The following is a 20,581-nucleotide window of genomic DNA, read 5'->3' as shown; positions in this document are numbered from 1 at the left end:
CCGGCCGCTGCGGAAGCGCCGCCGCCCGCCCATGCGACAGCGCTCCCCGCCCCTGCCGGGCCCAGCGCGGCCGTGATTGACGCCGGGCCGGTGCCGGGCCCGGGCCAGCCGCGCCGGGCAGCGCCCGGGAAGGACGGCGGCGGTGTCGGTAGGTTTAATTTCTTTCTGATTCATCCTCCCCTGCGGCCGGGGGAAAGGGAGGGGGGCTGTTTCTGCTTTGGTTTGCTTGGAATTTAGTCTCTTTGTGTACCTTTCTTGACAGTTTTCGGCCGCTGTTCCGCCCGCAAAAGCCGAAGAGCTGTTAAGTTTTTAACACTCTCCATTTCGGTGAAAATTCCTCAGAAGGTCGTGTCGGCTTGTTTGTGCTGCTGAAATAATGTAGCGGAAATGATAGCCGAGCCCAACGCAGCCAGTAACCTTCCCAGCCAAAAGTAAGACCCGGCACAGGTTGCCTATAAAATCTATTAGTAAATTAGGGTGCAGTCCCTTGAGTTTGTGTCTTGCAGATACCGCGGCAATCTACAGTCTGTCGTCTTGGGTGGAAAGGGGAAGAAACGGATTTGCTGTGCATTGTGCTTTTTTACTAACATCTTCATTTTATTTCCTTTTATGTACTGTTTAGCATTTTCTTAATGTAGTGTTTAATGCTGTTTGACAGGGACGTTGGTCTTACAAGCTTTTCTGTGCCTTATTCACTCAGTGGAAATAAACCTGCCTTCAAAAAAAAAGGCTGATTAATTGTGAGTGCATGTGCTCCATTCAGTGGGGAATTTGGGGATGCTGAGGGGGAAGAGCGCTAAGTAGTCTGTAGGCTCCCTGTAGGCATTGATGGGGGCATTGCTTCTCTATATATTGTTTTTTATCAGGGATCCATCAAGTCTTCTTCCTTTTATAATGTATTTTTCAGTCATCAGTTGAGATGATCTAAAGTATTCATATCGTTGTCAGTCATGCGTTGACAATGGTAATTAGAAGTTCTACTAGAATAAATATACATGATTAAAAGGTAAAGTTAAAACATTTGGGTATGTCTTGTTTGGTTTGAAAGAGTGCAGCTTCTTAGATGTCCAGTGTTGCGTGCTTTGAACTCATTGCAGTCCAGTCTTTGCTGATCCTGTCACCTTCTGATCCAATTTGCTCCACATATTTTGCTTCACTGTGCTCTAATGAAAGCTGAGAGTTGTAGCCTATGATGACACGTGTAGCTTCCCATATGTCCTTTCCAGTATGTTTCATCTGAAACCAGCCTTTTAGCTTCAGAAGTGTTAGGCAGGCACATGGCAGTTGCTTACTGGAGCTTCTTATGTTGCTTCTAAAAGATGAATCAGTTGTTTTGAAATTTATAATTTTAAAAATGTACAGGTAGGATTCTTTCAGTAACATAGATTAATTGTTCCTGTCCCACAGCAGAAGGAATATATTACCTCCTTGGTAAAGAGGTAGTTTTCTTTTCAAGTTTGAGTCACCAAATCTGTTCTAAATGTTTATTAAGAAAACTGAATTCAGAAGTTATCACAGTAGTATCATGTCTGAGGATTAGATGTGGCACTTGGCTTCCTTTGTACTTCAAGTGTTTTATCTTATCAGTAATACTTCAAGTGCTAGTGAAAGTGGTAGGAACACAAGGTAAAAATGAGTATCTGAGCCATATGTAACAGGGTATAGAGGTGGAAGTAGAAATGGCATTCTGCTTATGCTTCCTTGCTGGTTGCTGATGGAAGCAAACTAAATGGCTAAGACCTGTTTCTTCCAGTGCATGAGGCAGTGAATATATGAGTGCAGAACTGCTCAACATGGTGTAGAATAACAAGGGGAGGAAAAAAAACCCAGCTAGTTCAAAATTTGTCAAACCTACCGTTGCACTCCTATAATTGAAAAGATGTTAAATGGAGTTATGTATAGGGATTGCTGCAGAAGTGATCCCTCTGTCTTCCTCAACTAGATAGTTTCTATTTTGCTTAAGAAGATAAGAGGACGTCTTAATTCTTTTAACAGTTTCTTCAACAGAAATGTAGTTGTGCAAATAAAAGTTCCATTAAATATCCTGTTTAATTGCTCAGTGGTTTCAAGGGGTTCAGTTTCTAGGTGCTGGTCTAGTTTCTGCAAGTGCTTGTGCCTGCCTTATGAATAGCCTTACTGGAAATGACAGTATTAAAAGCTACCAAAAAAAAAAAAAAAAAAAAAAAGAAAAAAAAAAAAAAAAGAAGAGAAGAGAAAGGAGAAACATGACTATTAGTATCTGGATTTTAAAAAACAACTACTTTTGTCTAAATTGTCTGTTGTTGCCCAGTGCTTCCCGGGGCATAGCTATGTGCTGCAATGCACTGGTAACCAAATCAGTTCAGAAACTAATTAATATTAGCATTTGGTGCCTAGTTAAATTTGTTGAGTGTTTAAGATGGATGTTTAGTGTCATGTGTGACAGTTACTCTAACAGGTTTCACCCCACATGAATTTCATTTGGTGTTGGTAGCCCAGCATGAGGGGGCTATAGTTCTGTGGTCTTCCCACTCTTGCAGATTTTGCTGAACTTTGGTAACATGCTGTTCCATATGCCAGGCATTTCCTTACTTTGTTGGGCCCCTTTTGCTACAAGTACATTTTGTCTGACAGAAGAGACTAAGCAAATAGCACAAGGCCAGTAGATACTGTCCAGAGTGCTGTCCTTCAGGATGTTCTTGGGAAAGAGAGGCATGAATTAAACCTTCAAAGAAGTGTGTTCTAGACAGAGATACTAAAGGCAGTACATGATCAGACAAGTCCTTGATGGAACTGTCCTGCAGCAGTTCTGATTTTTGAATTATTTAAATGTTTTAAAACAACTTGGACTCAAATATAGTTTCTATAATCAAATGCAATGCATTTATCTTCATTATGGGATGGAGTAAGTTGCTAAATAGTACTTGTAAACAATTCAGGAAAAGGTTTTGAAGGTGTGTTGAGTGTTATGTTGAGGTACAATGCAGAAACTGGTAACCCATGTTACTATGGTGCTGGCTGGCACCTGAGTTGTAGTTCCAGTGAAACAGTGCAAGTAAGTACCTGTTAGTCCAGCCCCACAGTGTTGCATTCTGCTTTGAAATCAAGAGTGAAAGGATTTAAACACATAGGAGAAACAGCTCCTTGACAAACATGTTTGGATTCTTTTTGGTTTTGTGGTCTGTAGAAGAATCTGGGAAGAGCAAACTGGCATCAGAAAAGCAATACGTATTGCTGTCCCTTGCTGTTTGTTCTTTTCAGTGAGGAAGTCTCTGGTGGTACTTGGAATACTTAATCTCAGTGGCTCACAATTTTAAATCAAAGAAGACATTTGAAAACTTTTGTGAATGATTCCGTATAGAATGCTGACTCATCTGGGAGCTATAGTTTATCCCACTCTCCACATGCAGAAGTCCAGGCTGGTATAAGGATTGGTTCATCCTGAATTATTTTCCTTGCTTCCACCTATCAAACACTGTGGCACATTTTGAACTTTTCTACAACAAGTAATTAATGGAATTTAACTTTCATGGGACTTTTCTCTGTAGGGAAGGTAAGCATTGTATTTAGAAATTTTACATACTTTTGTGCGATTTTATATTTATATAGAATTTTTATAGGAGTCTTTGGAAGCCTCATTCTACATCACTTCTTGAAGTGCCTCAATAGATCGAAAAAGTAAACAGAGACATGTTTAAATAAAAACTTCTCTCTGCTCTTACCAACAAAATACCATCAGGATCTTGGTCCTGCAGCTAATGCTATTCAGTCTCAGATTTTGCTTTGCAAAATCTTGGGAAGAAGCTGCTTATCTGGCATTGATAAACCTAGGTGGAGTTGAGCTGTCTCTGCATCCATAGAACAGTTAATTCTCCATCTGTGTTAGCCAGCACTGGATATTGGAGAGTAGGCTGCATCTGATAGTGTAATACACTGTTTTTTTTTGTTTGTAAAGTGGCCCCTTGTGTTAGTACACTCTCTTGTTGCAGTAGTATCACGAAAATAGAAGTAATTGTACACTCTCATATTTACTTTCTTTTTATGCCTTCTTGTAGTACAAGTCAACTGGCTTCATGTCCTGGCCACTGTAGCTTAAAAGGAGGCCATTGCAGCCAGCTTCCAGTACTGGACCTGCTGCACAAGTGGGATCCAGCTCGTCTACTCAAACATGACCTTTGGCAAAGCACAGTGTTAGCATTGGGATTGATGAAAAATGGCATGGTTTCATTGCAGATAAATGTATGGCTTCAGATCTCCCAGAAGGTGCATCTTTTTTTATAAAATTATTCCTCCATGATGTTAGTAATGACATGAAAGTGAAGTTTTTTATGTGTCTTTTTTTCTTCAGCATGTTTTATAAGCAAAATAAAACAATTTATTCCTCTCATTTTAGGTGTTGCCCTTCAAATGCCCATCAAATGTTACTGCCTTGTTTAGCTTAGGGCACCCACAGGGTGAATGCATACTTGTGTTATTGGTTCATAGTGCAAAGCTCTTAAGTCAACAAAGGCTGCATTAAGTCAACATTAGCTTTCTGTTTCATTTACTTATTTTATACTTCCTTGATATGTTTGATAGCTTTGCTAGTTTTCTAATTATCTGCATATCTTAAAGGAAAGCCAATAGTCTGAAAAAGGCCCCAAATTTCTGTTGTGCTTTGAAAGTTAGCTGTTTGGTTTTTAGTGACAAAATGTCACCACTTCCAAACAATTAATTAAAAATACTAAAATACACGTGTTTGCTTTTATTTTCTTCTGCTTTTGTCCCGAAGTGTGTAGTTCTGTGTACTGACTGCTAACCCCTTCAACATGTTTGTTACACCTTAGAGAGAATGCTGTCCATGATGAGACTGTGCCAGAGTCTGCTGCGCAGAATGGCAACTGTGTGAGAAATGGCAACCTGAAAACACCAGTAAGTCAATTTTAAAGCTTTTAAAAGTTTTAGTTCTTTTCAATTGTGGAGTTTATTTTGTGTCTCATTCAGTTGCTACAAAATGGGGTATTACATACCACAATCACAGTGCATCTAAAAGCTAGTTACTGGATACAGCTTGACCCTCAAATTCCATTGGCAGCAGAGCCTCAAGGCTGGCTTTTGAACCGTCAGCTCATTTCAGCATGTGCTTTTCCTTTGCTGTGCTTTGTGTGCAGCTGATGTTAATTTGTAGGTAGTGAGTTTAACCTATGAGTGAAAAGATGTAGAAGAGCTTCTGGGCTTGCTTTGTATTCTTCAGAACTGACAGCTGTCACTGAAAATTGCCTTCTGGGTAGTGTGCAACTGTACAGAAGCTTCTTTTCTGTTATGTCTTGCTATGGTTATAACTCATTGTTGAGAGAAAAAATTCAAACTGTTAGATCCTTTCTTTCATTCCCTATTAGTATGGTTGTGTTTGGTAAGGATTTGTTGGGGCCCCTGGGGCATAACTGAGCAGCCTGAGGAAATGATTACAGTAAGAGCAAAATAAACTTGTATCTGTTGTGTGTTGTGTTTTCTCACATGCTTTGTTTACTTGTCTCGTTTCAGAGAGAGAAGCGGAAGGTCCGGGAACAGTGTGAAAACATAAGGAGGAATTCTACTGGTAACAGAAGAGTGAGCCAGCTGCAGAATGGCCAAGTGGTTGAGGCAGTTACCTTGTTTGAAGTGGTTAGCATGGGGAAGCAGGCCATGCAGGTATTCCTAGCACTGCGTTCTGAAAGCACTTGGTGGAGGGAGGATGGATAAACAGTGGTCATTTCTGTTATTTATACTGTGGAACATTTAAATTTTGGCTTAGGTGGGGAAGAAACATGTTTGATTGGAAAACTGCTGTGAGCATGGCTCTTGGAAAGAACATCTTGCAACTTCAAGAAATTAGTGAAAAGGTAGCTGTCAGATATTTAAAAAGAGGAAGGAAATTGTACCTAAACCGATCTTCCTAAAGCAATGCCTGAGCATACAAAAAGATAGTTAGTTATTTAAAAAAATGAAGAAAAAATTCATCAGTAGCAAATTTTTGTTGTCCAGGATTCTGAAAATCAGGCCTTTCCTATTTTTTTTAAACTTCCCCCCCCCCCCCTTGTGCTTGCCTTTTGATATTTTTCTTTTACCTTTGTGCAAATGCAGTTTGCCAGCAGCTTGCATAATAGCCAGGTTCCCTGTGCATCCATATAGTTAACAACTTTCTTCAATGTGAGGAAGCCCACCTCCCCATATTCTGTGAGCACACGTATATATTGTCTTTGTATATGTGTATCAAAATCTGGAGACCCAGATGTTTTTTGATAGAGCTATACATATGTCTCTAGTGTGTAGTGTCTGTAAGCAAAGTGTGTGTGTGTGTGCACACATTCATGTTTTGGATGCGAAACCTTCATTTTTCCAAGATATTTGTGTGGATGGCTTTTGCTGTGCTACAGCTGTGTTAACTTCAATAGAGCTGCCTGAAGAGCTTGGCTTCTACTGTGCCAGCCATCATGGGAAGGTCTTGGAAAGGCAGCAGAGCTTGAGTTCTGTTGCTGCTGGAATTTATTCGATGTGTATGGAACTACTGGTGGGTTGAAGCCTGGATGGCTTGTCCCAGGAGATCCATGTCACTTACAGTTTGTAGGCTGTACCACCCTACAGATGAAATTTGGAGTTGTTGTTGACTTATGTGTAGTATGTGAACTGTTTCAAACCTACTGCACGAATCAAGGACTAGCGAAAAAGAGAACTTCCAGGATAAATTGCTAGTATAATACTAATTATTAGATGGTGCAGAGGCTAAATGTGCGTGTGGATTTTTTGTTCTGTTTGTTTTTAGATTAAACTGATTCTTCAGTGCTAGCAAGAATTCAGGAGGACAGGTTTTTTTTTTATATTACGTTTATTAAAACTGTGGTTATTTTCCCTGTTAACAGGAAGCAAAGCATCTGTGAAAGGCAACATTGTCTAAAGCAGTTTAAGACTTGAAAGAGTCTTTAGAACTATTAGATATGGGACAGAATTGCTTGGAGTTTATTCTTGTTTTTGTAATTTAATGGAGATGGAGCAATGTTAGTTTTTGTCTTTATTATGGGTATCCTCAGTGGAGTGCAGCAAACTGTGTTCACTTCCTGACTAATGAGTTTCTTTAATCTGTTCTAGTCTGTAGTAGTTGACTGGATTGAAGCTTACAAACAAGACAGGAATGTGGCACTTCTGGATCTCATCAACTTCTTCATTCAGTGCTCAGGCTGTCAAGGTAATTTGCCCTTTTCATAGCCCTTTCCACTGTCTGTGTGTGAGAGTAGTCTGAAGTGTGCTTTCTGAAATGGAATTTTTCTCTCCAGTAAATCGTGTACTTGTAATCTGTATTGTTCGTTAAGACGAACTCCAGATGGGCAGGCGAAATAGAGAAGAATGCTGCTGGTTAAATTCTTTGACGCTGTGCTTGCAGCATTCCAGCTCTGAGAGTTGTATTTGAACAAGGTTTGCAAGGTCAGGTTTCTGAAGTGGCATGTCACATTGCTTTGCAGAATCCCCACATAGGGACAGTGCTTTTGATGAGTGTTCTAATTAAAATCCAGTGTTTCAGTTGCCATTTGTTTTATATTTCCTGGTATCTTTTGTTTTGCTTGTATCTTTGTTTGAGAATAAGCAGCTAGCAAATTCAGCTCCCTGCTTTGGTGGCTAGAAAAGCAATCTCTTGCTCCATTGCAGTTGCTTTTACTAGGGGGTTGTGAAGCTTTCTGTTTCATAACAAACTTTGGGGCACTGACTTCTGGGGACAGTCTGCTAGTGAAGTGCTTCAGGATGTCAAGTATGAGTTTGAAGAAAACTGTCCTGTTAGTTTGAAACTTCTGAGTGTATTTAAGCAGCTAGAAATGTACCTTTTACACTTCAATTTTTTTCTAGGTCTTTGTCTAATATGCCTTCTCATATGGGAAATACTTTGGGGTTTTTGACTAGCAGTGGGCAAAATTTTAGTCAGTCCTTGAAGTAAATAAAAGAACAGAGAAAATAGCCTTTCCAGACAGTACAGAGCATTCTTCTCTAATGTGAATTTCAGTTTTGTTCATCAGTACTTTTTCCTATCAATTAATTTGTGTGTCTCTTTATAAATAATGTTGCCCGTACCAATGTACACATATAAAACAGAATTCCTCTTTCTTTGGTGTTTCTGAATTTAATAAAGTCCTTACTGTGGTTTGGACTTGAATAATGTTGTAGAGTTGTCAGTAATTCTTTTTAAAACACTACTTTTTTAGGCATGGTAACTGCAGAGATGTTTCAAAGTTTGCACAAGAAGGATGTCATGCGAAAAATGACAGAGACCTTTGATAAGGTAGGCACAGCTTTGATTTTGCGTGTCTTTTTTATATAAACAAGAGGCTCTACCTTAATAGCCAGCATGGATGGAATTCCTGCTGCTTATCAGGAGCTCTGTACCACTTCATTAATGTAGGAAAATAAACCTGGTTTTTTGCAAGAGAAATTTGGTGTTTAAGGACCCATTTTAGCAGCAGTAGGTTATGGGGTTTTTTTAAGTGACTTTTATTTTGAGCGTTTTATTAGGGCTATCTGACTGCAGTCTTCCTGAATCTTTCTCTTAGGAATTCTTTTGATAGTGACTTTGTAGAGGTAAATACAATGCAGCATTGCCACAGGTAAATGGTTTCTTTGGTATTTGGTTGATGGGTCCTTTAAAAAAATTCTAATATGGAGTACTGATAAGTTAATTCAAAGATATTTTTAGCTGATACTTTTATTTGAATACGTTCTTTCTGCTTTACTGACAATTACGATTTTTTATTACTGTATTTTGTCATATAGAAGAAGAAAAATGCATTTCAGATTTTTAGATAATTGTGAAAATAGTATCTCGTTTCTTGTGGATTGTTAAGAAAAGTGCATAGCTTTACATTGCTGTTTCACTGCTTGACTGCTCCTTGACTAATGGCAACATGAAATTTTCTGCAGTGCTCTCACAGTTGCTTCTGTGATATTTTTTCCCCATATTTGTCACCTCTGAATTGATTTGTCAAGCAGCAGCCATCAGCCTTGTTTTAACTGAGCATTTCTCAAAGACCAGCTGCTGTAGAAATTCCCACAGAGGATGAATTTGCCAACACAGTTGTCTTCATGTTAGAAGTGTAGTAGCACTTGGGCTGATTTTTGACAGAAATGAACCGATATGTGTCTTGCCATATGAATTAGTAATCTGGCATTTCTTTGCCAACTAAATTAGCCCTGAATAACACTCATGGTAGTGCAGGCGCTCTGGCAGATATAAAGATGTGATTAGTGTTATCATCAGCCTGGAAGTATTACAGCTCTGTAACCTTTTCACCTGTCTTGGTGGGCAAAAAGGCAGGTTCTGCAGTTGCCTTGGAAGCTGTATTCTTCATGTTCTGTAAAGAAAGTAAGTTCTCTCTTATCTTTTTCATAAATAAGATGGAAATATAAGTTAGTGGTTTAAGTTAGTTGAGAAGTAGTGCCATATGGGACTACTGTGATTTCGAAAACATTTTTTGAAAACTAATGACAGTAATAATGAAAGTAGTAATGAGAGTGGAGAATATTGCCAGATATCTGCTTGATACCATCTTGCCTTTGGATTTTTATTGTTTGTTTTTAGCATTCAGAGGGTTCATTCATGATGATTTCAGTAATTCAACCATGGCATTGCTGTTCAGTTAATTAATAGCAGCACTAGATCCTTGTACCAATGCTTCCTCCTAAAATCCTCACTAATGTTGGTGGGAAATGTTAATGGAGTTGAGTTTGGCAAGAAATGTGAAGGGCAACAAGAAAAGAGCCTACAAATACCTCAATAGCGAAAGGAAGCCCAAGGAAAACATGGGCCCACAGTTAAATGAGGTAGGGTCCCTTGTGACAAAGGACACAGAAGAGCCTGAGGTACTCAATGCCTTCTTTGCTTCTGTCTTTAATGGTAAGACTGGCTTTCAGAAATACCAGGTCCCTAAGACCAGAGGGAAAGTCTGGAGCAAAGAGTACTGTACTTACCCTCTGTGGAGGAGGATCAGGTTAGGTAACACTTAAATGGACTGAACCTGTGTAAAACTATATGTTCTGATGGAATGTACCTAGGAGTGCTGAGGGACCTGTCTGAAGTCATCATGAGGTCCCTTTTGGTTGAAAGGTTGTGGTGATTGGGAGATGTTCCTGAAGTCTTAAAGAAAGCAAACATCACTCCTGTTTTCAAGAAGGGCAAGAAGGAGGATCTGGCAAACTCAAACTGATCAGTCTCACCTGGGAAGGTGAAGAAAACACTAATTCTGGAAGTAATTTCCAAACACATGAAGGATAAGAAGGTGATCAGGAGTAGTCAGCATGGATTTACAAAGGGGAAATAGTGCTTAACCAACATGATAGCAAACTGCAACGAAGAGAGTAATTTGGTGGATGTATTGGTTTGAAAGACAGGTGTCTGCCTAGGAAGGCAGGAGTCTCCCTTGGAATGGAAGAAAAAAAATGCAACCCCCTTCCCTCCGAATTATTATAATTTTGAAATTAAGGGGCTTTCAGGCAAAGACAGGAGGAACAGGAATAGCAGTGCTTTACTATTATGTATCTATATGTGTATAACAAGTCAAACAAACACCAATAACTATGGCAGTGACAGCAAACAATCACAAACCCAGTGCCAGCCTTCTCGGCTGTCGGGCCCTTCCCCCTCGGGTGCAGTTCCGCTCGCAGCCGGCAGGGGCGCTGGCGGCTCCCGGTGAGCAGGGCAGGTGCGATGGTTCCCACGCGGCTGCAGGGGGCGCTCCGGAGCGAGCTCGGGGAGCACGCGGCTCTGGTGCCCTGGGATCCCGGGAAGGATGGAACAAAGGCTTCACAAACCCCTGGGCAGCCGATCCCGGTGTCCGGCCAGACCCTTGGGAACAGCAGGCTGGAACAGCAGGGATGACCACAAATCCCATGTGGCAGACGAGATGTATCCAAACTGCGGAGCTGCCGTGGGAACCCCTGGAGGTCTGGGCAGGCAGGGTGAGCAGGGCTACAGAGTAGTGAAGGCTCAAAGCAACGGCGGGGGCAAGGCGGCCGCAGCCGGGCTCCCAGTGGGGCAGGGAAGGCGGGCTTGGGATCCCGGGGTCTCTCCGGTAGAAGAAAGGCAGCTGAAGAAGCAGCCTCTCTCTCCATCCAAACACCGAGAACTGGCTGCCCACAAACCCAGGTGAAAGAGAGTAGCCAGATGCACCCCACCTCTGTGGCTAGGTCTTTTGTTTTTCTTAAGCACCCAGTAATTTGTCCCCTGGCTGTCGGGGTTCCTTCCCCCCTGCCATGTGGCCCTGGGAGAGGGGCCCTGGGGGGGAGACACGGGGTTTCCCTGCCCCTGGTCAGCCTTGTTCCCCATTGGTTGGTTTGTGTTCCCCTGCGCGGGCAGGGACCCTCGGGTCCCGTGATTGCCTCAGTTCCTCAGCAAATCCCGGCCATGTGGCTGGAGAAATAAACATCTCTGAAACATCTATCAAGAATCAGTCCATATATATTTCTTTTCCATGGGCCTCCTTGTTTGATACGTGTGTTACAGTATCCGCACTGTAACACCTGGCAACATGTATGGGGAAAATTCCTTTAAGAGAAAAAAAAACCAGGAGGACAACTAAAACCCCAGCAGTGGATGAGGAGAGAACAGCAGAAGTTGTTTTTCTTGACTTCAGTAAAACTTTAAACTCTGTCCTTCATAATGTCCTCATGAGCATGGTGGTGAAGTATGAGTTAGTGAAGTGGTCAGTGAGGTGGACTGAAAACTGGCTGAACAACCAGGCCTATGGGAAAATGATCAGTGGCAAAAGGTCCAGTTGGAGGCTAGTCACTAGTGCTCTACCCCAGTTTGATATTTGGGCCAGTGCTGTTTAACATATTTAATAATGAGCTGGAGCAGAGTTTAGTCTTAGCAAGTTTTCAGATGATACAAAACTAGGAGGATTAGCTGCTAGATCGGGTAGTTGTTCTGCTGTTCAGAGGGACCTCAACAGATTGGAGAGTTTGGCAGAGGGGAACCTCATGACATTCTACAGCGGGAAACCCCGTGAACTGCTACACACTGGGGGCTGATTGACTGGAAAGCAGCTCTTCAGAGTAGGGTCTCTGTGTGGGTGACAAAATGAACACGAGCCAGCAACACACCCTTGCAGCAAAGTTGGCCAACAACCTCCTGGGCTGCATTAGGCAGAGCATTGCCAGCAGGTCATGGCGGGTGATCTTTCTTCTCTGATTGTACTACTGAGACTACATCTGGAGTGCCGAGTCAAATTCTGGACCTTACAGAGCAAGAGAGGGATGGGTTTACTGGAGTGAGTCCAGTGAAGGGCCACAAAGATGATTTATGATCTTTGATATGAGGAGAGGCTGAGAGAATTGAGCCTGTTCAGTCTGTAAAGAAGCTGGCTCAGAGGATTCTCACCCATATGTTAAAATACCTCATGTGTCAGACAAGGAGGAAGCGCAGCTCCACTCAATGGTGCACAGTGAGACAGTGAGCACAAAGGCAAGCCAAGATGGGCAATGGGCACAAACTGAAATGTACAGAATTTTACCTGAACACAAGAAAACTTCTACTGTGAGGATGGTCAGACAGTGGAACAGGTTACCCAGAGAGGTTGTGGAGTCTCTGAAGATGTTATTTGACTGCACGTGGCATCACCTGCCACTGAGGGAACAGACATGTACTTTTAGGGATCTTTGACAGAATGTTGATGGCACCAATTGTAGTTACAATTAAAGCTTTATTTCTTAACACTGTGTTATGATTAGTATAGCACAGAATTTATGATTAAAATGGCACAGGATTTCTACAAGCAGAATCAATATAATAGCATAATATAGAATTTATAACATAGCTCAGGTCTCACTGTCCAGCAGGAGTTCTGGTCAAAGTTCACCACTTTGGCCTTGCAGTACCTTGATTTTATTGACAGTGCTCTGGGTGCTATGATGCTTCCCTGTTCTGTGACTGGCTCATCACCATGACCTCCCTGGCTGGATGCCTGGGACCTTCAAGGCAGGGAGTAATTGGCCTGGCATCCAGGAACCATGAGACTACGAGGGAGGGGAATTAATCTGTTTGATTTGTCTGCTTGGTTCACAGGACCTTCAGGGCCTCGTAATGAGGAAGAGGGAGTGAATGAATACATGACCTGCTTGGTCACAGAGAAGGGCTGCTTGCTACTTAAAATGGCATTAGTTATGCTAACCATGTCACCAGGGGTTGAGAGCAGAGGTGCTGGTCACACACAGCACTGGGCAGCCTACTCTGGCTAACCCTGCCTGAGCAGGTGGGGTTGGATTAGGTGATCTCAAAGAGTCCCTCTCAATTTCAGTCTTTCTGTAATTCTGTGAAAATTTGTACTGATACTGGAAGCAGATAATGGCTTTAATGTGGTCATTGAGGCATTTATTTCATCTTTGTGAGCTGTGGTATTCCTCAGTGATGAGACAGTCTTGTCTTTACACTGTTTTATGTTTTTATTCTATTTTAAGGTACTCTGTTTCTCTCTTCTGCTTTTGTTCCTTCTTGTGACATTTACTTCTTGCAGTTCTTTGTTCTTAAGTAGTTTTTCTTCCCTTTCCCATTTTGTTGCTGAAACATTTAGGAAGGGAAGAGTTTTGTGCATAACTGTACAGCTAGATGGGGACAGAAATACTTGAGCTTCACTGAACTGATAAAGAACTCTAGATTTCATGCCTTTTGTCTTGGAATAATTGCAGAGCTGAGAAAACATCTTTGAATCAAGTCACACTAGTGCTGAAAACATTTATCTCTAGTTTGAAAAAGCTCAGAATTTTTTTTTTAGGGTTTAGATATTTTACAGTATCTAGGTACCAAATGTTGAAAAGGGATATATACTTAGACTTGCTGAGGAGCCATGTCTTAGAATTAATAATGAAACCTTGTATATGTTTGCTTACAAATTCTGAAAACAAGTTATCTCCTATTTGTAACAAGACAACTCAGGTTTTATATAAAAAGTATTTTTTTCTTCTGTCATTGGTTATAAAAAGCACCAAAACCCAGATGAGAAAGATTTAGATATTGCATAATATTTTGGATTGTGTAGGTCACCTGTAACACACACTGTTTGAAGTTCTAATGGCCTTCGAAATATCTTGCATGTTTTGTAATGCTTTTGTCCATGAATTCTCTGTGCCATTTCATTAACAAGCTTTCAAAATTTTGCCTCCTGTGTTACAGGAAACTGGGTTGCAGTACAAGAAATTCATGGCCTATCCTTGGATCCTGACAGTTACTTGGCCGGTGGACATGGTAGGGCTCTTGTAGTTCTCCACAACTGTAGTATAGCCTTTTCTCTGGGGAATTGATCTAAACTCCTTGTTGGCGCTTCATTTTGACTTTTCTCTCTTTCTGTAGACTCTGTATGAAAGAAGGAAATATTTCCAGGTTGAGTAAGAATGGGAGCTCACATCACTCCGTTGAGTGATTTGAATAGTTCTTTGGAAGAACTTACGTTATGGGCCTAATCTGACTGGTTTCTGGAAGCAGAGTTGCTTCTCTAGTGGTTATGAAAGGAATCTAAGGAAATCCCAAGTTAGGTGCCTAAATTTAGGTATATGCCTGTATGGTATATATTTACAGCATGCATATTACCATTAAACAGTACCCCAGTGTGATAAACATGGACAGTAGAAATGCTCTTAAAAAGTGAGGGAGGTCTTTGTGTATTTTGTGCTGCTTTTCAGATTGAGGAGTAAGCTATGGTGATAAAGAAGATATTTCCTGAAGTTGTAGGTGGTCTTTCTACTGTCCATGTCATGATCAAGGAGCATTGACTGAGGCTTCCTGGAAACTTACCCTTCTGTTTTGGCACTTGCTACTACTGTTTGGGCTCTGAACTGACTCTTACAGCCTGGTCAGGAACATATTCCAAATTCCCAATGTGCTTTGGGTTGCAGCCAGCCATGTGATCAGTCTGTATTTGCATTTCTCTTTAAAGAAAGCAGCAGCCCCTGTGCTTTGGAAAGAAAGTTACAAGAGAAGAGCATGAAGAGTACTTTGTAAGCTCAGGAGTACTCACGTTGGGCGCCAACCTAACGCAGTACTTGTGCTCGAGGCACGAGCTCTGGTGAGCCCCAGGTCAGAGAGAGTCCAGCTGCGTTACTTCTGTGCGTCGCTGAAGCGACTTCGGCATCAGGAAGGGAGCTGCTGGCTGGGCTGGCTAGCTGGCTTCTCTGCAGAGGGAACACGGCAGGAGCCGATGGGATCGGCTCAGTTAGCTCGGAGACAAAGGAAGAGGGAGGCTGTTCTGGTCTGCCTCCTAACAGGTTTATTGTTAGAAATTTTCCAACCTGAACAAGCTTGGAAGGGATGGAATGCTATGGGATCCCCTCCGAGGCTTGTCCTGGGTTTTATAGGGAATTTGAAAGCTGTGGGGAAAGGGGAAAACAACCAATGAGCTACAAGCTAGGGGGAGGATACAATTTAACAAGAGCCACTGGGGGAAACAGAGAGGCGGGAGTTCTAACAAAGAACCAGTGAACAACCGAGTAATAGGGGAGGCGGCTTGTACCCGGGCACCGCCCAGGGGGTGCAGCTTAGGCTTCTGAGCTGCCCCTCGACCCACCCTCTGAGTCTGCCTGTTCGGGGAACTCTATCCCGGGGATGGGCTGGGATTGATTGGCATTACGCTGCCCCAGTGCCACAGTGGGCTGGGTCACAGCAACACAGCAGGTTATGCTGGGTGTGAAGCTGTGTTAGAATGTGGCTGAGAAGGTGTTTGCCTGCTGGTAAAGGACTAGCTGAGCAGTGGCCTGCCTTCAGGATGAAGTTCTCCATAGTGAACGAAGTTTTGGAGTTCCTTGACTCCACTCACACCTGGAAACTATCAAGATGCAAATTCATATTCTGAGCCATTCCTGGGATCTGTGAGGTGTAAATGAAATAAATGTTCACACTGTCTGAGGTTGCCATTTACAAAGTCTTTCTAGTGTGCTTTCCTCTATTTTGCGTGAGAAGTCATTTCAACTTCCTTCTGTCTGCTTTCCTCCTGGCAGTATCAACCATACTGTGGACACTTATGGTTTCATTGTAACTTGCTTTTTGCATGATGTCCAAGGTATTGCCCACTTACTGTTTGTGTGGGGGTTTTTGGAGACCCAGGTGCAGGTGGTAAAGGTGAATGACCAAGTATTTGGCATTAAGCTTTAGCCTGATAAACTCCTCAAGCTGGCAGTGCTGAGAAGAACAGTCCCATCCTGTTCACACCACAGTTGTTTGTCTCCACTTTTCACTTAATTTTCTGACTGGGTTTTACCATGCTTTTGCAGGAAGAGGAAGGATAGGGAAGTGGGGAAGCACTGCTACCTGTGAGGAAGTAGAAGAGGCCAGGAGTGCTCATGGTTTATGCCAGTGAAAGTTACTTACTCTGCTCTGCCTTCACACACTTTCTTCCTCCTTTGTCTGTTCACAGCTACCTCGCATACATTGCTTTCAAATGTGAAATTTTTTGTGGCAGTGGAGCTCTAATAAAGCTATTTTGTCTCTCTGCTTGCTTGTATTCTAGTGCTCTAATAAAGCTATTTTGTCTCTCTGCTTGCTTGTATTCTAGTTGCTTGTCCCTACTTTGGAATACTAACCATGAAAAAAGTTATGGGGGGGGTGAAGTGAAACTGTCAGCAAAACTCTCTGATGTTCGGTGGGAGAGATGTGGTTGCCCAAACAGAACTAACTAGTGTGTTTTCTCTCAACTTTTCTTTCTTGTGCAGGACAATGAAGACTACCCACTCATCAGAACAGGACCCTACTGGAAGAAGTTCAAGGCCAATTTCTGTGAATTCATTGCAGTGCTTGTCCAGCAGTGCCAGTGCAGCATCCTGTATGATAACTACTTGATGGACACCATCATCTCGCTGCTTACAGGCTTAGCAGATTCCATGGTCAGAGCATTCAGGCACACAAGCACTTTGGCAGGTAAAATTACTTGCAGAGTTGCTGTAAAGGTGCTGAGTTTTACTGAGTTGTGTAAAAACTGCTCTAAATCGAAAAACTCTGTTTACTGGAGCACTTCTCTTATGCACTGAGAGTACCTTCTTCCTAGTGTATGTTATATAAATGTCTATAATATAACCTGTTTGTTCCCATCTGTATCTGAATTGAATTTGAATGCTTTAGATATGATAGATCTGACCCAGTTTTTTCTTTAGAAAGAAATCTTCTTTAATGCCTGTCATGACTGACTTCAGAATTTTGCTGTTCCGAGTATTATATTTTTCAGTAAAATTTTCACAGTTTTCTATTTTGTTATTTTTCTCCCTCTACTAATTAATGTGATGAGGTTGCAGTAAATGTTTCACTTAAAGAAGCTTCCTTTGGAGAGCTGCTATTCTTGTGGTCTCTGTGCTAAAAGAACGTTGCTTGTTGCACATTTTTGCTTCATGCACCATGATGACATGGTGCTTTTTTTTTTTTCCCTAAAGCCAGTAAATACCCTCTTTGCCATGCAAAGAGCACTTAAAGTATAATTTATTCTAAAGTATGCTGTTTGCTTTGAGGGCTCAAAAAAACAACTTGTAATCTGTTCAAACAATCCAGCAGTCCTTAGAGGAATGGTGTGAATTTTTGTCAATTTCAGTAGTATATTAAGATTCCCAGCCATTTCTGAGCCAGCTTCACGGGTTTTGGGTTTTTTTTTGGTTTGGTTTTTTTTTTTTTTTTGGTTACTGACAATCAGGTGTTCCATAATTCTAGATTCTTGTGCAGAAAAGTCAGAATTACATAAACTAGGAAGAGAGTTGCCCAGTAAATTACTTCTCTGACCAGAACTATGACCAAAAGTTATAAATCACCAGAAGTAGAACTTAATTTTCCCTTTTTGGTCATTGTCTTCCTTTAAAATAAACACTGTTTTAAAACAAATTAGTATAATTTAGTACTGTTCATATTTTGGATATAAACTGGATTTGGCTAACCATATCCTTTTTCTGGTAAAGTGGTGAATATGTTTATGCTGCATATCTCTGAGCTAAGCTAATTGTGCTGGGTTTGTTTCTTTTCTAGCAATGAAACTTCTGACAGCAGTTGTAGGCATCCATCTGAACCTTGATGTCAACAAACACAATGCTCAAAGATTGTATGAGGTGGAGAAGCGGAGGATAAGCGGCAAGAGGACCAGTTACAGACTTGATCAGCTAGAGAGAAAAAGGAAAGAGGTTAGGGAGGTGTCTTGTATGGGAGATGTGTGAACATGTAAAACAAGGATTGCTGACTGCTTGCTTTTGGGTCCCTGCAGCTCTTTGAGGTTTATATGTTTATCTAATGCATAGTGCAGAGCAGGTGTGACTGGCTAGATTAAGTGGTACAAAAATGACTAAGGTAGTAACTGCCTTTTGTACTGTTAACCTGTGATGTGTGTCCTACTGATTGCTTTTCTGAATTGGCATCATTAGCCCTTGATCTTCACACAAATATGGATTTACCCAGAAATTTAATTGTCTCAGTAGCTCTGGTGTTGTGGAGTGCAGTTTTGTATGTGTTTGTACAAATTGCAAGCCCAAATTTTAGCGATGAATCAAAAAGGATGCATGATAACTGTCATTTCTGTGTAAGTAAAGCATTATAGAAACGGATTGAACTTCAGGGATGTCCAGTATCATTTTTGCTGTTCAGCTTCTGTTGTTTCTTCCCTGCTCAAGCAGACAGCTCCTTTTCAACTCCCAGAGGCAGAGCTATAGCTGTAAAAAATAACTGGCTTGAGGGAGGAGGTGACTTGATGTATGAACATCAAGTATGGCTCCTTGTCTCCTGACCTTAGAATCACTTATCTCTGTTCTGAGTTTTAGATGTCCGTGGACTTCTCTGTTACGGAAACAACACCATTTTTGTGGGAAGGAGTGTTTGGGTGAGACAGGATATTTTAGCATCATCATAAGTCTGATCTGATGGGAAAGACAGAGGAAACGGGTGCGTTGGAGGGAAAACCCAAACTTGTCACCCTTCCTGATGCTATTGATGACAGAATATTTTTATTAGGTGACTTGGATTTTCAGAAGTTTTTTCAGGATTCAGTTTTTTAATATGCTCATTGTGTATTTTGAAAATTCCTTTGTCTGCCTTTCTTCCGTCTGTGTTCAAGTACATGGAAAGAGAGTTTGGATCTATGTGTGAAGATTGCTTAATAGTTGTGCTGTATATTTCTGTGTGATTTCTGATAGATCAAGATCCACCGTATCAAACAAGTACCTTGTTTCCCAGGCTAGCAGTTGGTATCTGATAAAGCATTCCTTGGGACGTGGCTACAAAAAGGCCAGTTGCTAGTGCAGATACAGACCACTCATTTTTTGTTGGTACCATGTGTAAACACCAGCAGTTTGCACCACAGTAGTGTTCCAAGGGCCCTAATGCAAATTTTTCGTGTGTAGTGAGTTGTGGAACCAATATTAACATTCAGTTCTCTTTGTATTTCAGTATGAGCATAAGCTTCTAGAGATACAGAACATGATGAATGCTATTTTCAAAGGGACATTTCTAAACCGTTACCGGTAAGAGTAAAAACAAATCTGTGATATGTATCTGCATTCCCAAGAAACTCTTGCTCAGACTGTAGAGATAAGAGAATCAAGTTAAACATCCTGGAGGCACTGATGGTGTCAAGGAAAGTGTAGCAGTTAAATAATTTTTAAGAATTTGGGCTTCCAAAAGAACCTCTTGAGTGTGTTCTTTCAGTTCTTCCTGCTGGCTGTAGAGCAGCACATTTGTGAATGAGAAGATATCCAGAATTGCTAAATAGTTTGTGGCTAAAACTGGTCTAAGTATTGATTGAAGACTAACTTATAATATTAGTATGAAGATACTTGGAATATTTTGAATTATACATGCTTTTGCAATTCCAGAACATAAAAATATTGCAAATAATACAATTAGTTTTAAAATTAATTTTTAATGTATTAATATTGCAATTTTATGATTTCACAGTGATGTTATCCCTGAAATCAGAGCAACTTGCATTGAAGAAATTAGCAGCTGGATTAAAACATACCCAGATGCTTTTTTGAATGACAGCTACTTAAAATATGTTGGGTGGATGCTGTACGATAAGGTAAAGTTTTAAATTTTTTTTTTACTTGGGGCAGTACATGGGATTTTTTGTTTTAAATTTTTCTTAAAGAATCCTAGCATTTATTTTCAGAGTAGATATTAAGGACTGTCGTGGTACAAAAAGAGTTTACTTTCTTCCCCAATTCAGGTTTTATTTTTAAAGCCATTTTAACACTAAAGAACAGAGAACGTTTTTTCCAGTTCTGTGTGAATCCTGGTGTGTGCATTTATTTTTATATGTCACTGAATTGGGAGTTATTTCTGAATTGTAAAATGGCTTATATCCTTTGAGAGTGTTAGATGTTGACTGAAATTATGCTTTTAGCTTGCTGGACATTTAAAATTTTGTTTAAATTTATAAAAATGAGCAAATAAATATTGCCTATAGTAGAATAGTTCAATATTGCATTTCTCATCTGGAGTTGGACATAATACAGAAAATATTTACAGAAAGTCCAGCCATTTCCCAAAGGGTTTTCTCCTTTTCCTTATAGTTTGTTTTTTCTTTTGAGTAGAGGCACATTTAAAAATCCTCCAAAAACCACCAAAACAAACAATCAAAAAACCCAAAAAGAAGTCAGTAAG

General features: G+C 41.0%; 1 protein-coding gene across 2 annotated transcripts in view; it reads left to right on the top strand.

The window, feature by feature from the left end:
- Positions 1-60: 60 nt before the first annotated feature.
- LOC125336179 (cohesin subunit SA-2-like) overlaps positions 61-20,581 on the top strand; it is a 64,012-nt gene continuing 43,491 nt past the window's right edge. Inside the window, exons 1-12 of one of the 2 annotated variants that reach the window (XM_048324458.1) lie at positions 61-148; positions 263-431; positions 4,035-4,242; positions 4,806-4,890; positions 5,503-5,649; positions 7,084-7,180; positions 8,187-8,263; positions 14,141-14,212; positions 16,669-16,873; positions 17,960-18,111; positions 19,367-19,440; positions 19,874-19,997. In XM_048324458.1, coding sequence (XP_048180415.1) covers positions 4,217-4,242; positions 4,806-4,890; positions 5,503-5,649; positions 7,084-7,180; positions 8,187-8,263; positions 14,141-14,212; positions 16,669-16,873; positions 17,960-18,111; positions 19,367-19,440; positions 19,874-19,997 — 1,059 coding nt within the window. In that variant the 5' untranslated portion in view covers positions 61-148; positions 263-431; positions 4,035-4,216. The remainder of the gene's footprint in view (positions 149-262; positions 432-4,034; positions 4,243-4,805; positions 4,891-5,502; positions 5,650-7,083; positions 7,181-8,186; positions 8,264-14,140; positions 14,213-16,668; positions 16,874-17,959; positions 18,112-19,366; positions 19,441-19,873; positions 19,998-20,581) is intronic. The other variant, XM_048324448.1, reaches the window with a different exon arrangement.

This window comes from Corvus hawaiiensis, chromosome 2 (genome assembly GCF_020740725.1).
Source record: "Corvus hawaiiensis isolate bCorHaw1 chromosome 2, bCorHaw1.pri.cur, whole genome shotgun sequence".
NCBI lineage: Eukaryota > Metazoa > Chordata > Aves > Passeriformes > Corvidae > Corvus > Corvus hawaiiensis.
The sequence above is the reverse complement of the archived record's forward strand: the minus strand, read 5'-3'. Positions and strand labels throughout refer to the sequence as shown.